Raw genomic sequence first — 15,783 nt, forward strand, 5'->3', positions numbered from 1 at the left:
TCGGGGGCCCTCTGCTTTATTTCAGGTGCCTTACAGGGATCAGGTACTCGCTCGAGGGCCTGCTCTCCCTGCCTCGGTGTCTGTACCATCTACATCTGCCTGGTGGAATCACATACCTACAGCTACCATCTAGTGAGTAATCTGACTCTCGGTCTGTCTCATCTACAGCATTGCCTTGCTGGGAAACCTACACTGGAGTTCCCCTATACCAACGGGGTGAGAAAGGTCCCCTCTGCCGAGGGTCCCGAGACTGCTACATCCAGACTACCTCATTACTGCCTTCTCTGTGTTTGTGCGTCCAGAGGCTAGCTCAGTACTGTGGCTCCCCACGGGGCCCCTTCCCGTGGGCGTGATCATCTGCCACAGTACCCAAGAATCCACCCAAACACCGCTTAACCATAACAATCCCCAGTCCGAAGCCTGCATAGTGCACATGCCCTGCCTGGAGACAGGAAGAGGAGGAGAAAAGGAGAGACCATCACAGTTTCCTACTCCAGCTACCACTCACATGACTTGGGATGCTGCCCCTTCCCCACCCACCAGTGGCATCAGAGAGCTGACTCCTAGAAACATGGATCCTAAGAATGCAAGGGACGCTGGTTCAAGATGTGCCCAACAGCGAGACGGTATCAAAGCTTTGCTGAATCCAAGTGAAACTTCAGCTAGCACATGCTCTTGATCTAAGTTTCTGATCACCCAATCAAAAAATGTACCACAGGTAGTGCAAAATACAGTGGCAAGACTGATGGAGAACCTTCCCTGGCTCCCAGTAGCCTACAGAGCCAAGTTGAAGATTCTAGTCCTGGTATTTAAGAGCAGGAATGCCATAGGGTCATCTTATCTGTTGGAGAAATTGATGCCATACAGTAAGTGCCTGGGCATACATACACCAAGATCTTTAAAGCAGGATTCATCATTATGTACACCAAATAAGAGAGATCCTTTTGCAGAGGACTTGGACTAGAGCTCTCTTATCTATGGCCCCCACTTCCTGGCAGGGTGCGTCCACTGGGAGATTATTCTAGAAAAAATATAAGTTAATGCTTGGCTATTCCATCAAGCATTTGCTTTTATAGACTGAGCAGAAAGCGGGCATATCTTTAGCTTTTGGTGAGTTAGGAAGAAGTTGGGTATTGAAACAAGTTTTACTGACTGACTTTAATATTGTGATTTGAAAAAAAAATGTTAAAATGTGGTGGAAACGGACAATATATGTTGGGAATTTGTGATTTCTAGATTCATATGGAATATCTGGATCCATATTTTATTATGTAAATAGCTTGAAGCATTTTTGACAGAAGAGTAATAATGTAAATAAAAAAATAAATTGTATTTTTGATACAACTCCTTCTGGTAACACCACGCTGCCTTAGATCTTGCATCCCATTAGGTATTAGGATATTTCATTATTCTTTACTAGGGATGTGAATCGTTTTTTGACGATTTAAAATATCGTCCGATATATTTTAAATCGTCAAAAATCGTTAGAGCCGCGATACAATAACAATTCCCCCGATTTATCGTCAAAAAATCGTAAATCGGGGGAAGGGGGAGGGGAAGGGGGAGGGCGGGAAAACCGGCACACTAAAACAACCCTAAAACCCACCCCGACCCTTTAAAATAAATCCCCCACCCTCCCGAACCCCCTCAAAATGCCTTAAATTTCCTGGGGTCCAGAGGAAGGGTGCCGTATGGCAACACGATTCGACTGCAGGTCGTTCCGGAACCCCGCTGGACTTTTGGCAAGTCTTGTGGGGGTCAGGAGGCCCCCCCAAGCTGGCCAAAAGTCCCTGGGGGTCCAGCGGGGGTCCGGAACGACCTCCTGCAGTCGAATCGTTTTTCCGTACGGAAAACGATTCGCTGTAGGAGATCGTTCCGGACCCCTGCTGGACTTTTGGCAAGTCTTGTGGGGGTCAGGAGGCCCCCCCAAGCTGGCCAAAAGTCCCTGGGGGTCCAGCGGGGGTCCGGGAGCGATCTCCTACGCTCCTGACATCGGGGGACAAAAAAACAAAATGGTGCCGGCGCTACCTTTAACCTGTTGACAGGTCAAAGGTAGCGCCGGCGCCATTTCTACAACGCACGGAGGTCCGAGAGTAAAAGATCACACCGGGACCCTTCCTCTGGACCCCAGGTAATTTAAGGCATTTTGGGGGGGTTCGGGAGGGTGGGGGATTTATTTTAAAGGGTCGGGGTGGGTTTTAGGGATGTTTTAGGTTGCCGGTTTTCGATTTACACGATATTTAAAAAACCCAAACTGCGACAATCCGATTCCTTCCCCCTCCCAGCCGAAATTGATCGTTAAGACGATCGATCACACGATTCACATCTCTATTCTTTACTGCAGTAGACTTTTCATTTAATTTTCCCACCAATAAGCTGAGCCTAACTGGCCTGTAGTTTCCATCCTCCTCCCTGTTACCACGCTTACGAAGTGGGCCAACTTCCACCATTCTTCACGTCTGTGGCAGCATCCCCCATCTCCAAATATCTAGTGAACAGATAATTCAGAAGAAGGGCCTGCCTAGGAGGAGGGGCCGTGTCTGTGAGCACGCCCAGGCACACAGGCCCCGTCCTAATACCGCTGGTTGCAGGTCAGAGCTGAGATCCGGGAGTTAGGGAAGCAGAGAGATATGCAAAAAAAAGAGAAATTCTCTCTCTTCTGACCCCCATCTGCTGGCTTGGTGACTCCCCTTTGCTGTCACTAACCGTAGCTGAGAACCATGGAGTTAAAACAATGATTGGGGTATCAGGAAAGGAGAAAAGGTTTTTAACTAGGATGAAGGTGCCGAGTCATGGTGGCTGCCCCCTTTATGTTATTTCATTGGGTGGAAAAAGTTTTGAGCTAGATTTACTAAATCTTGCTGAGGTAATAACATGCGAGAAACGCGTTTTACACGTGTTAAATGCTGTTTATCGCGTGATATCGCCATATCGCAGCACTGTCGTGCAATATCCCTGAAGATTTCCTCCTCCATGCAAATTAGCTGCTTTGTATACATTTGTATGCATAAAACAGCCTAATATATGCAAAGCAGCTAATGCATAGGCAAATCTATAGTAATAAAATAATGCAGCTGACTTTGAAAAAAATGCAGCCACATTATTTTATTGCATTTCAGGGAGATGTAGTTATTTGCTTCCCAGGGACATTGGGATGCTAACATACAGCCAGATATCCCCAGAAAGCCTCTTAAAGGTACAGGCCTCCAAAAAATTGCATTGCCCGTTGTGGAAACCATCCTCATGGTCTTGATAGACCCTCCAGTGCACCCCGGGGCTGCCTGTTGACCCTCAAAATAAACAAAAGATTACAGTAAGAATTGGATGGTGACACCCCATCCCCTACTCTAACTCCTCCCCTTTTCCTTGAAATACCCCTGCCCCAACAATGCCCCCCCCCAATAGACCCACTGTTGACCCAAAAGCCCCTACCCTCCAGACTCACCTTCCAAAAAAAAAAAATCCCTGGTGGTTTAGGGTAGGCCCCATCCTCCTCCTCCTCCTCCCCGTAAAATAAATACCTGGAGGAATAGGGCCCCCACCCCTTAGATCTCCGCTACCTATTAGAAGTCACATTGGAGGGGGCCCGGGGCAGCTCCTAGCTCTGGGCCCAGTCCATGCCATTTTGAAAACTGGCACCGACCGACCTTTGCCCCTACCCCTTGGCACCAGGTGACAAAGGCAGAGGCTGATCAGCACCAGGTTGAAAAATGGCATTGACCGGGCCCAGAGCTTGGGGGTGTTCTGTGCCACAATTGGCCCACCAACGTGACTTCTGATGGAGGAGGTTCCAAGGGGAGACGGGGATGGGGCCTACCCTAGACCACCAGGGATTTTTTTGGAAAGGAGATCTGGCTGTCTGGGAGGGTTTTGTAGGGGCAGAGGGTATTTCAAGGAAAAAGGAAGGGGTTAAGCTGGGGGGGGGGGGGGCACTGCCATGCAATTTTTACTGTAATTTTTAATTTTGGGCCACCTCGACAAGTGGCCCCGTGATGTGCAGGGGGAGTCTAACAAGATCCGGGGGGGGGGGGGGGGGTTTACATTTTTTTTGGGGGGGGGGGAGATATTTGGGCCACTTGGAGCTTTAAAATGATGACAGCCCTGGCCAAGTTGGCCACCATCGCACGTTTGATTTTTTTTTTCATGGGTTTTTCCCACAATGAAAATTCGTACCACAATATCTCTGACATTTGGTCGGGGAGGAGGAGAATATCAGGGGACTTCCCCTTCCCCGACATATTTTTCCCCTCCCGTGATAAAATATTGCAGCTTAGTAAATAATCCTGTGAGTGTGATAACTTGACAGCACAAAATCTGGAGATTCTGGGGCACTTTCATTAATAGCTCATTACTTCCTATTTGCATAATTTAAATGGACATCCCTCTCAGCACAGCTGCAAGCATTTGTCTTAGTGTGAGATTTTACCCTCACAGATTTTTACACTTGCTAAAATGCTTTAGCCATGCTGGGTCAGACCAAGGGTCCATCAAGCCCAGCATCCTGTTTCCAACAGAGGCCAATCCAGGCCATAAGAACCTGGCAAATACCCAAAAACTAAGTCTATTCCATGTTAACGTTGCTGGTAATAGCAGTGGCTATTCCCTAAGTAAACTTATCCAAACCTTTTTTGAACCCAGCTACACTAACTGCACTAAGCACATCCTCTGGCAACCAATTCCAGAGCTTAATTGTGCATTGAGTGAAAGAACTTTCTCTTATTAGTTTTAAATGTGCTACTTGCTAACTTCATGGAATGCCCCCTAGTCCTTCTATTTACCGAAAGTGTAAATAACCGATTCACATTTGCCCATTCTAGACCTCTCATGATTTTAAAGACCTCTATCATAGCTTCGACCCTCAGTCATCTCTTCTCCAAGCTGAACATCAGTAACCTCTTTAGCCTTTTCTCATAGGGGAGCTGTTCTATCCCCTTTATAATTTTGGCTGCCCTTCTCTGTACCTTCTCCATCACAACTATATCTTTTTTGAGATGCGACCAGAATTGTACACAGTATTCAAGGTGCGGTCTCACCATGGAGCAATACAGAGGCATTATCACATTTTCCGTTTTATTCACCATTCCCTTCCTAATAATTCCCAACATTCTGTTTGCTTTTTTGACTGCCGCAGCACACTGAGCCGACGATTTCAATGTGTTATCCACTATGACACCTAGATCTCTTTCCTGGGTGGTTGCACCTAATATGGAACCTGACATTGTGTAACTATAGCCTGGGTTATTTTTTCCTATATGCATCACCTTGCACTTGTCGACATAAATTTCATCTGCCATTTGGTTGCCCAATCTTCCAGTTTTGCAAGGTCCCTCTGCAATTTATCACAATCCGCTTGTGATTTAACTACTCTGAATAATTTTGTATCATCTGCAAATTTGATTACCTCACTTGTTGTATTCCTTTCTAGATCATTTATAAATATATTGAAAAGCACCGGTCCAAGAACAGAGCCCTGAGGCACTCCACTGTTTAACCTTTTCCACTGAGAAAATTGACCATTTAATCCTACTCTCTGTTTCCTGTCTTTTAACCAGTTTGTAATCCACGAAAGAACATCACCTCCTATCCCATGACTTTTTAGTTTTCTTAGAAGCCTCTCAGGAAGAAATTTGTCAAATGTCTTCTGAAAATCCAAATACACTATACAAACTGGTTCATCTTTATCCCCATGTGTATTAATTAACTCCTTCAAAAAAAAATGAAGATTTGTTAGGCAAGACTTCCCTTGGGTAAATCCATGTTGACTGTGTTCCATTAAACCATGTCTTTATATGCTCTATGATTTTGATCTTTAGAATAGTTTCCACTATTTTTCCCAGCACTGAAGTCAGGCTCAGTGGTCTATAGTTTCCTGGATCGCCCCTGGAGCCCTTTTTAAATATCGGGTTTACATTGGCCACCCTCCAGTCTTCACGTCCAATGGATGATTTTAATGATAGGTTACAAATTTTAACTAATAGTTCTGAAATTTCATTTTTTAGTTCCTTCAGTACCCTAGGATGCATACCATTCGGTCCAGGTGATTTGCTACTCTTTAGTTTTTTCAATCTGGCCTGCTGCATCTTCCAGGTTCACAGTGATTTCGTTCAGTTCATCTGACTCATCACCCCTGAAAACCATCTCCGGAACTGGTATCTCCCCAACATCCTCATTAGTAAGCACAGAAGCAAAGAATTAATTTAGTCTTTCTGCAATGGCCTTATCTTCCCTAAGAGTCACTTTAACCCCTCGGTCATCAAATAGTCCAACCAACTCCCTCACAGGTTTCTTACTTTGGATATATTTTAAAATGTTTTTATTATGAGTTTTTGCCTCTACGGCCAACTTATTTCAAATTCTCTCTTAACCTGCCTTCTTAATGTTTTACACTTAACGCAATGCTTATGCTTTTTCCTATTTTCTTCAGATGGATCCTTCTTCCAATTTTTGAAGGATTTTTTTGGCTAAAATAGCACTTATGTGAGTACATCCTATGGACAATTCAATGGCAAATATTGTAGTAATTTTCAAAAGCCCGCTTGTTTGAGCAAAATGCATTGCACATGTAAAGCCCAATTTTAAGCATGTATATGAATTTTTAAATCAGGCCCTATGTTATATTGGTAGATGGTATGATAACAATCTATCAGTTTTCTCTAGGATGCAGAGTTCAGGGCTGGATTTAGGAATAGATGACAAACACGTGCCTTGGTGCCAGATTCTGAATGGGGTGAAAAGCTAGGATTCCCTCCGCTGATATTTGTTTTCTGGGGGTCGCGATCTCCCCGACTCCTGGCACTCTGCCTATGGGCACATAATCTTAGATCTGGCCCTGGCTGAGTGATGAAATAGCTCTGTTAGGCAATCCCCTCCACTGGTTACCTCCATGAGGATCCTTGACGGGGGTCCCAGAAACGGGAGCCACAGGATTCTCACCTCCACATGCGCACAAATACAGAAGTTGGTTTCTGCAGCAAAAGCATTCAAAACCCTGAACAGAATGTTATAATCACAGGGTGCCACTCCTTGCAGAGTGTGGTCCAAAGTTTTTGTTTTCTATGAACATCTTTTGGTCTTAAAAACGAAAAACACGTCCCTTCTCTCTTCTGCAGGCACACCCAAGAGGGTCAGATACAATATTAAATGAACGGCTGTAAAACGGAACTGCAGAACACATAACTAATTATTTCATTAGCAGTTACCTAAGAAAACAAAAAGACTGTCCTTGTAATTAAGATAATGTGGAGAAGAAACGTGATTTGCAGATACTGATCATGTATTGCTGATGAATATCTAACAGAATCTCGTCCTGTGATTTACATCAGCAGAGAATAATCGCCCTTATACTGCTCCATTTAATTCAATACGAATGAATCCTTACATAAACGAAAACATTCAGAATTGGAAGCCTGTATTATATTGTCAGCAGTTTTTTTTTTCTAATTGCAGATCATTCTGAATAGCACATTTTGATGTTGGAGTTTGCCTCTCAGCAGTACATTCCATGTAACCTTTTACACCCGAGATGGATAAAGGCCTGGGGATAGTCTGCCAAATAGGCTCCCAAACGTTATATTGTTCAGGACTCCTTCTTCTACTGTTTTCTGGGGTCGCAATCCGGAGAACCGCATACCCCCCCCCCCCCCCCCCCAAAAACAAACAAACAAAAAAAAAACCCCAAACAAACAAAAAACAACCCCTAGATTTCTCTGGGGGCTACATGCTCCCTTTTACTGGGCCCACCTAAAAATTATTCAAAAGGTGGAGGATGAATCGTACGTGAGCTGTCCAAGCACGTCAGTAGGGTAAGGTGGTCTCCAAAAACTCACGTACAATAGCACCTTAGGACCATGCGCCTGTTATTGCCCAATAAAAGAATTATCATAACCTGCAAAGGCATCCAAGTATGGCAGAAGGAAATTCACCGGCTTCCCCTACAAACCGAAACGGAGGTGCTGCTCGCAGCTCTAAACGCTGTGAGGGTTACGCTGACTGCTCCGAGTCATTTGTATCCCGCTGTCTCGGTACTTCAGTTTTTCCTGGCTGAATGCCCACAGTGGGGCTCTCTCTCTCATATATAACCCAGTCAGTCAGTCTTGCAGGATTCATTATCAGGCGTGCTCACACACACACACACACACACACACACACACACAAAGACTTTGGAAATTCCTGCTCAAAATCGAATGCATCTTTAGATATTTTGTTGTCAAACAATGGTAAGGCTTGCTTCGAAAAGCCTGCCAGCCTGCCTGAAATGGTAGCCTTTGACTCAAGTGTGTGTGTGTGTGTGTGTGTGTGTGTGTGTGTGTGTGTGTGTGTGTGTGTGTGTGTGTGTGTGTGTTTTCACAGACAGCAATGAAACGGAGCCATTTGGAAGGGCACGCTCACCTGTAATCCCTGTTACCAGGCTGCCAGCTCGCAGTGCACAAGTGTGGCACCGAAGACGAGCCTGATAACTTCATTGCTGTGTCAACGGAGAGAAGCTTTGCTAGGTCCTGCATCCGAACACAACTTAAAATAGCATTTCGGCCCAGAACTCCCGAAGGCAGCTGGGTTCAGGGGGGCTCGGACACGCAGTTCCAGCTGCTCGTGCAGATTTTGAGAGAGGAAGCACCAATTTGTTATGTTGTGTTGCCCTTGTACACCACCTCCCTCAACACTTTGACCCCCCCCCCCACCAAGCAGTTCACATCAGCCTCCATAAATAATTCATATTTAAGATCAAAGAAATGGAATACAAAAAACAAACTACAACAGTAACAAAATCTAACAAAACAAAAAAAGGGGATGCAGAATAGAAATAAAATGCATAAATATTTCCCTTCTGTTTTTTTTTTCTCTTTAATACATGACAATCCTCGCCACCAACCCCTTCAGCTATTCTGACTACTGCTGGAAAGGGAAGGGGCGGGCAAGAAGTCTAAATAAATACTATGATCGAGACCGGAAAACCCACTTAACGCACAAGTGGACAACATTTTGCAGCCTGCATCATCCACGTCTCCGAGTCGGAAGCTATGCACAATAGTTCCTGGTCCAAGGACTGAAGACACTGGTGTTCACAGCCCATAGAAGGGAGGAAGTACCCAGCCGCGGCGCAAAAGTGACACCTGTTGGCTGCTGCAAGAATACAGGGATACTGGGTTTCTGTGGAAACTGGAAGGGCTGTGCTAGAGAGGAGGATGGGCACCCCCCCCCCCCCCCAGTAACGCTTAATGAAGAGGCTCATGGCACCACCAGCCCAGCTGGAGCGAGTTCAGATTACAGTGCCATGTAAAAGTCTTCTCACGCTGGTGCATGCTTCATGTTTTGCTGTCCAGAAAATACAGATCAAAAAGCATTAAAGAAGGAAGGGGTGTTTCGCTGATCTACACGACATACTCTACACTTTCAGCTTAAAAGAACATTCATAGAAATATTCCAAAAGTAATTAAGAATTAAAAAAAAAAAAAAGAAAACGCCTTGACTGTATAAGTCTTCTCATCCCTTGACGCAATACTTGGTGGAAGCCCCTCTGTACTCTATGTAGAATTTGTCATCTGAGAACAAATCTTGCTTTTTAACACCCAAGTTTACGTGTGGAGTGGAAGAAAACTAAAAAAAAACAAAACAAAAGTTTCCTTTTATTGGATTATCTTGTGGAAATCACTTAAAAAGGACTCTAAAAACTGAACATTTTTCCTGAAAATGTCCTTAAGTAGCCCTGAATGATGTGGAGCACCTCCAGGTCATCGGAGTCTGATGGGAGGCATTGAGCCCAGCCGTAGGTTATCACCCTTCGCTACAGGCCATGAAGCAGCCTGCCCCCGGGTGACCCCTCCTGTCCGTGTGCCGCAGCAGGCATGACCTGGGGTTTAATAACTGACCCTGTGAATCCATTTAGGAAGTGGCATTCCTGAACAAAATAATGCTGAACATCGAGGCTAGTTTTAGATTTCCACAATTCAAACAAAACAAACAGAGTTAACAAAATCAGGTCTTCTTACATATTATTCCCTCCTCCCCCCCCCCTCAGAAAAAAAAGCTCCTAGAATAATCGGAAAGCTGTGCGCTTCATTCAGCAAGAAGTCACTTCTAGAGAGCACAGTGCGACAGAATTAGGTTTTACAGTTTTGGTAACCATCAGGGGGCCACACTGCCCCGAGCTGAAAATGACACCGACAGCGGAAGGCTCCCAGGTCCACCCCTGAGTTAGTTCTTCTGCAGAGGCAGCCCTTACAGCTCCCCCGTGGGAGGGAATCGGGGTTCATTGCTTAAGGGGGACCCCTAGTGGTGAGGTTTAGGGTCCACGTCTGAGGGTTCCGGAAGGACCCCTGGCCCAGGATCCTTGCAGCAATGACCAAATTAGGAACGTTGGGGGGAGGGGAATATAAAATCCCTGAGTAGTTACAAATGAAGGCTCAGGATACCAGATCCTAGCCCTGTTTCAACTGAGCTGGAAATAACAAAAGGAGCAGGAGGAAACTGTCCCGACTCAAAAAAAAAAAATAATTCTACAGCAATCTTCAGTCTTTCACATTTATTCAATTATTTATTTATTTTAAATCGTTTATGCGCTGCCTGATCTGAAATATTCAAACATGGATTATAATAAAACATTCATAAAATATACAGAACACACACAATTAAAATATTAAAGCTACATCACAATACCAGCACGCCCTTGCCCACAATCTGTCTCATTCTCTGCAAAAGCTCTACCAAATAGTTCTGCTTCTAATCATTTTCTGAATTGCAAATACTCATTGGCCCCTGATTGAAACTGGTAGTCACTCTATTCCACACGACTGGCCCTGAAATAGAAAATGCCCTGGCTCTAGTTTTCTGCATCCCATACGCCGGTGCTGAGGGGAATTGCTAGAAACCCCGGACTTCTCAACTAGGCACATAAATAGAGATATTATGAACAATTTTTGCTTTTGCTCCTTGCAATGAAAAACCAAAGTAATCTGTGCTGGGCTATATCCAGACACGGAATTTAATCGTCTAGAATATCTTGGTATGGTGTGAGCAGCAGTATTGCACTCGGCGAGAGAGATATTCATTCCTACTACAGTAAAACAACCCCAAGGGTTGGGGCAGCAGCCATGGAGGAGAAGCTCCCTCGCCAAACTGCAAGTCACAGGGATGGAAATCCCTAGCCCCGGGCTTCCCAAACGCGTGCCGAAGCGCACACACAGCCGGTTGGGTTTCCGGGGTACCCCCCCGGGCGAATGTACAGGAGATAGGCGTGCAAATTTCTCTGGTATCTTGAAAATCCAGCTGCTTGTGGGGGGTGGGGTCACCAGGTGGGGAATCTCTGCCCCCTAAAGTGAAAGGTTCTGAGTTAAGGAGCTGCTCGGCAGCCTTTCCTAATCTCGGACACACCGGATTGCCTGCAGGAAAATTATTCCGGGGGGGGGGAGACTGACATCGTAACACAAAAAAAATAGGGATGTATAGGGATGTGCAACGAGGACAAGCCGTCATCAAAATCCAGGGGGGAGGGCAACCCCCCAGGTAAGGTGAGCCTGCAGCAGTGTCACCCTCCTCACTGTTCTGCCTTCCACCACGACCCACCGAAGCCACCAACATGTGGCGGCGTCAGAAGGAGAGGACGAAGGCAACCCAAACGCCTCAAAGACCAAATGACCTTGGGCTCAGTTCCCGTACACAGCTCGGGGCTAAGCCCCCCACTCACACACGCCTCCTCTCTGCAGGGCAGAAAAGCAATCCACTCTTTTGTATCTTTTTACATGAGACATGAGGGAGATTGGTATTTTATGGGCTCAGAGTGAAGTAAGAACAGGAACACCGGCCGTGGACTATAGCAACCAGCACGTATGGAGCTAACCTTTAATAACTGATTAAATCAGTGCAGCACTTTTTCATTTGTATTTATTTATTTCTGCTGTTTAGTTGATACTCTAAAGCTCAGGGATCTGACAGGTTCCCCCTTTCTATGCATCTCCCACTAGGAAGCCTGGGGTTTTTCCATGTACAGAGTGATTTATCCCGGGAACACTAACCCGCTGCACGTGTGGGAATTCCAGCATTCCTAGTAAATAACGCGCCACGGTGCATTTCATTTACGGATTCAAAGTAAGCGTCGATGTGGTCTTGTGCATGCTCAAGATGCAATATACGAGCACAAAACCTTCTGCATTTTAAGACCTTTCAATGCTTTCAAATGGGTGTCGGTAGCGCATGCAACCCTGAGGCAAAGTGAATTAAAAATGGATTACTGGGAATACTAAGCAATCCTTTGTTTTAAAATGCAACAAGTAGAATTCTTTATGGCTTACAAATCTGGGTCTAGGTGGAAAGAGCTGTGAAAGTTGCACTACACACACAAACCGAAAACGCCTGCCTGGCTGTTACCACGTTTTTTGTGAGTTATGCAGGGAGCCAAGAGAATAATTCGAATTACTGAGGTTGATTTTTTCTTTCGGGGGGGGGGGGGAGAAGGAGAATTCAGAGACCCCCCAAACTTTTCCAGTCCGCCCTGATCACACAGGAAACAGAAATGACAGCCCTAAGAAAGGCAGGGCACAGATTACTCCCATTGACCTGAACACAAGAGTCCATTGGGCTTTACCTAGATCCAAGTAACATGGGAATGGGTTATATTACCCTTAAAGTCAAACCAACCAGTCCTCCGATGGTATTTTCAAGTCCCTTACCGCTGAAGTTAGGACGGTAGAGGTTAATCACAAGCCCCCAGGGGGGCGGGTCATGCTTTCTCGGGGCTCCGCTTTAAACCCAGCAGCTTGCGTTTAATTCCTCCTAATAGGAAGAAGGGTCGCCATCACCCCCGCAGCGGCGAGCAGCTCTCGATCAGGCAGCTTTCTCCCGCTCGGACACTAACATGGCTTTTTTTTGTGTGTGTCTCTGTGTTGTTGTTGTTGCCCTGATTTTGGTCAGAGCTCGTTTAGCAATTGAACGTTGATCTCCCACCAGGGCCCTTTGATAAAGCCCACCCAGCGCTGGGATCCGCACACACGACTGCAGCGGGAAGGAAAGAAAGACCCCTTTCAGCAAAAAGACTTTTGTCTGATTTCTAAGCCACCAAAGAGGAGGTCTAGCTCTCCAACTATACGAGGTTAAAAGGGAGCAAAACAAAGAGAAAAAAAATGTATCAGAAGCGATAAACACGAAAATGGGTATTTGGAGCAGAAGATGCAGAGACAGAAGTGCAGATCTGAAGATTGATTTTGTTTTAATTTTTTTGCCAACCTTTTGACTTCTTACAGGGCTTTCTGGAAAGCAACCAGTTATATATTTTTTTCCCAGACTACAGACCCATCCAGGCTCTTAATACTGGGGGAGGGGGACCAAGCAGGAAAACCTTCCTCGTAACTGGAGGAAGAGCAGATCCCCCCCCACCCCCAGCCTGTTGTCATCTGTGGCCAGCCCCACCCGCCCAGAAGTGGCTGCACGTGTCCCGGGGGGGGGGGGGGGGGGGGGGGAACAAACACCGGGCACCCGATCAGCAACAACAAACATTTCCTCCCCCCTGGAGCTCGTTTGCTGGCTTCTCGTTCATTCTTCCCATCCCAAGCCCCAGCAGCCACAGACCGAGTCAGAAAAAGATGATCTGCTGGGGGATAAAGTTGGGAACGGGATTAATATAGCAATGGCACTTTCTGCAGAGCTTTACAAACCCTGTCTAGGGTGATGGAGAGCTGCTGAAGGAGGACAAGACATGACATGCACCATGGAGATTGCACACGGCTCCCAATTTTATTATTTTTTTTTTACGAGAGATACTCCTGAAGATTTATTTTAAAACGGTTTGGTTACACTGCGCCGGCTCCTGTAGGTTTAGGTTTCATTTAAATTATTTTTTTTTTCCCCATTTCCTTAGGGGCCGGGGCGAGGAGGCAGAATTATTGGGCCAATGACAACCGCTATTGGCAGCAGTTCACTCCTTGCTCCCATAGGGGGCGCTCATAGACCAACGCAGGCTGAAACTTCTGCTACACTACAGCGAGGGAAACTGGGGGGGTAGATCCCCGATTTATTTTCCCTGAAAAGAAAATCAGCTCTATTTCAGCCCCTTTTTTTTTATAAAGGCAGAAAGCCAGCCTTACCTTTCGATGCAAAGTAGAATTTTTCTAATGCCATCTTTCTTGTGCAATGGAAGGACACGAATCCAAGTTGGCAGTACCAGGGGGTTAGGATTCCCTACAATCCGAGGAGGAGAAAGCTTCCAGCCTGTGCAGTTTAGGAGGGGACGCTCCGATCCCCGGCCATTCTTCAATTAAGTGCCACAAGTTAGTCCGCCGATCTCTCTTAGGTCTCCCGAGAGCTTCTCTGCTGAATATTCCCACTCCTTTTCCTTGCCATGCCAAGCGTCCCCGTCCCCCCCAAATCACTCTAGGAGGAGAGCCGCGCTCCCCGCCCGGCAGCAGCAGCCACGGGCCACCACTCACCCCCGCTGCCCTCCCCGGCCGGGCTGCCGGCGCCGAGGGGAAAGCAGAGCTGCGCTGGACGGCCGCCCGTGCGGGAAGTGGGGCTCGGCGTCTCTGTGCTGTTCGCTATCACTCACTTCCATCGGGGACGGGCGCGGCGGGAAGCGGGCAGCGGGCTGGGCGCGGTGAGCCCCGGGGAGGGGGAGGAGGAGGAGGGCTGGGGCTGCTGCTGCTGCCGCCGCCCGGCATTGCTTCGGCGGAGGGAAAGGAGTCCGCAGCTGCCCCGACTCGGCTCCCCGGCTGCACTGGAGCTTCCCAGCCAACCAGACGCGCTTCAGCCGCCGCGCGCTTGAATGAGCCGCTTGTACGCATGTGCCCGCCCCCAATCCCCTTCGCGTGCCCACAGCCGGGGGGGGGGGGGGGCGCTCCGGGAGGGAGACACCACCGGGGAGCTGCTTTCCCGCCATCCCCCTGAGGGGAGGCGGAGGGCTGTCACCGAGATGGGGGGGGGGGGGGGGGTACAGGCTGTCACCCCGCACCGGCCACTGTGAAGAAATTGTTCAAACTTCTCCGAAGGAGGAGGAGGAGGAGAGAAAAGCTTCCCGGGGCTAATCCGCCACAGCGGGAGGGGGGGGGGGGGGGCAGAGATACCGTGCTCCCTGCTATGAGTGCCCGCAAAAAAAAAAAAAAAAGGGGGGGGGGAGAATAATAAAAAGAAGTGGGGATGCACAAAAACAGCTTTACAAAACCAAGCAGTTATTACAATGCAAGGGTGGGGGCGATAGTGGCAAATCTGCCCTCCTCCCCCGCGGGCACCCATGGCCCTGCGTATGCTTGCGCTGGCTGAGGCGAGCCCCTGCCTTGGGAGATGGGGCTTGCACGGTTAAGCAGGTGGAGGATTTGCAGGTTGCTGCCCAAGGCAGTAGGGAGCTCCCTGCATGCAGAGCTCGCTTTAGGCTGCGGCGGCCCCCCCTTTACCTCTCAGCACCTGGATATGGTGCCCAGGCATTGCACCTCTGAGAACCTGCCTCCCTCCCCCAGAGGAGTGCACACACTTAATTCACTGCATGCCAGTTAAAGACCATGCACAAGATTTTAATTTGTGCATGTTAGGGAAAAGAAGAACTTGGTGTCCATTCCCCTATCAGCACCTCCAAAAAAAATGTTTTCTGGGTCCTGCAAACAATTTTACTATATGAATCCGTGGTATTTGCAGAAGCGCTTCTGCCTTACTGGTGTCATGTGACAATGGTGGCGGCTGAAACAGAGCTGCGACTTTACAAAATGTTAATAAGAGCTGCGTTTAGTCTTCTGTGTAGACCGCCTTCCCAGCTATTCATCATATGGTGTATTTTGCTTTTCTGATGTGAGGTGTTATTTAGCTAGAACA

The 15,783-nt window shown here is 47.3% G+C and overlaps 1 protein-coding gene across 1 annotated transcript in view; it reads right to left on the minus strand.

Moving 5' to 3' along the window:
- The window catches only part of NETO2 (neuropilin and tolloid like 2), an 87,282-nt gene extending 72,552 nt beyond the window's left edge, over nt 1-14,730 (minus strand). The window contains exon 1 of the mRNA XM_029608469.1: nt 14,073-14,730. Coding sequence (XP_029464329.1) covers nt 14,073-14,106 — 34 coding nt within the window. The 5' untranslated portion in view covers nt 14,107-14,730. The remainder of the gene's footprint in view (nt 1-14,072) is intronic.
- Between the last annotated feature and the right edge of the window lie 1,053 nt (nt 14,731-15,783).

The sequence above is a fragment of the Rhinatrema bivittatum genome, chromosome 7 (genome assembly GCF_901001135.1).
Source record: "Rhinatrema bivittatum chromosome 7, aRhiBiv1.1, whole genome shotgun sequence".
NCBI lineage: Eukaryota > Metazoa > Chordata > Amphibia > Gymnophiona > Rhinatrematidae > Rhinatrema > Rhinatrema bivittatum.